This window comes from Phytophthora parasitica, assembly GCF_000247585.1.
Source record: "Phytophthora parasitica INRA-310 unplaced genomic scaffold supercont2.639, whole genome shotgun sequence".
Taxonomy (NCBI): domain Eukaryota; phylum Oomycota; class Peronosporomycetes; order Peronosporales; family Peronosporaceae; genus Phytophthora; species Phytophthora nicotianae.
Window position 1 is genome coordinate 1 of NW_008649625.1, and position 1481 is coordinate 1481.

The 1481-nt window shown below is 44.9% G+C and overlaps 1 protein-coding gene across 2 annotated transcripts; it reads right to left on the bottom strand.

Annotated features, from left to right (window-relative positions):
• Positions 1-67: 67 nt before the first annotated feature.
• On the bottom strand, positions 68-909 carry PPTG_20467 (the record flags this gene model as incomplete). Of its 2 annotated transcripts, XM_008919270.1 has the most annotated exons (4): positions 711-901; positions 385-644; positions 196-318; positions 68-123 (listed from the first exon to the last, which is right to left on the bottom strand). In XM_008919270.1, coding segments are annotated over exons 1-4 (630 nt in total), but the record flags the coding sequence as incomplete, so codon positions are not given. The 2 variants fall into 2 exon arrangements, with proteins under 2 accessions (XP_008917518.1, XP_008917519.1); XM_008919271.1 differs by lacking the exons at positions 68-123; positions 196-318 and having other exon boundaries at positions 348-644; positions 711-909.
• Between the last annotated feature and the right edge of the window lie 572 nt (positions 910-1481).

Sequence of the window (1481 nt, forward strand, 5' to 3'; positions counted from 1 at the left end):
GACGAACTCGCGCAATGCCTAAGGCAGTGAGTCCTTCCTTGTTTACTATAGTCGTCTCAGCCCTCACGTCAAGCAGCATCCGCACAGCCATAGGAATGTTGTTCATGACTGCGTGATGGAGAGCTGTCAGCAGATAAAAATCACAATAATTAGACAGGATACTCTAGTAAAACTAAAATGAAACCCAGAAGGTACCAGTGTTTCCGTCGGAATCTTGCACGTTAATAGTTGCCTGTAGACTCAGTACCATACGGAACGTGTCCAAGTGGAACTGTTGGGGCTGGCAAAGCAGCATCAGCGCTGTCTTCTGGCCCCCATCTATTCAACATATTGTAAAATCATCTTAGCAATAAAAACAACTGTCAAAATCAGTATTTTACCCACCTTGCATCCGTTGGTTTATATCCGAGTCCTTGGCCACCAAATACGCTGCCGTAATGGGGAAACAGCGTTGAATTGCCACTAAAAACGGCGTAAATCCAAGCTCATCTCTGAAGTTTGGGTCGGCTCCATGACGTAGCAGTAGTTCTACCGCGTAGATTTGGTTATGGGAAGCTGCCCAGAACAGTGGCGTCGTATTCATCTCCCCACCCAGAGCGTCCACATTCACTTTGGCCCTTAATTCTTCATTTCCTAGTAAAAACCTACCACAAAGTAACAAGCACAGTTATGCACATTGTAGTCATGAGTTGAAGAATGTTAGAACTCACTCCATAACGCCCATTTTGCCACTGATAGCAGCATGATGCAGTAACGTAGCGTTCGAGGTTTCATCGTAGGCATTGACGTCGAAATCCTGCTGCACGAGCTCTTGTAGCTCCGGAAGCAGTCCTAGCTTCGCGCAATCGAAGGCAGAGGGGGCTGAGAGCTCTCCGTTGCTCTTCGGCAGCGCTCGAGCCATGGTTTTCTCTTTCAAAAATTTTCTGAAAACGTCATAAAGCACTTTTCCTGAATCTTGCATAGCTTGTCGCCTACCATAATAAAAAATGATCAAAAGTGGTCCGAAACCAATGCGCACTTTCTATACAAAGTACTTTTTTTTTCAAAAAGTCGAAGATTGTCGAATCCCAGAATGTTTGAGCACTGCTATAGGTTAATTAAGTATGAGAAGCTAAACTGTTAGTTTTCACTCTTTTGTAATGATATAAGTTAGCTGTTGTTGAAGTGAGCAAGAATAGCATCTTATTTTGTAGTTTTGTCACTTGGAGATGCTGCATTTGCGGCAGACAGCAGGCCTGGTTGACTAGAGTATGCAGCGCGAAGGACCTTGTGTCCACCAGCAGAAACTCCAAGCTTCAGTGTCTGACTCCGCAGCTTCTCAACCTGCTCGTCCCAAGCACAACATCGCAGCAGCTGCGTGTTTAAGACTTTACGAGGAAGGTCAAGATTTTCTCGCTTACAAGAAGCAGATATATAGCAAGTTCGGGCTGCTTAAAATCCCTACGAGAAAAGCTACAATGGTCAACACTACTGTACCTACA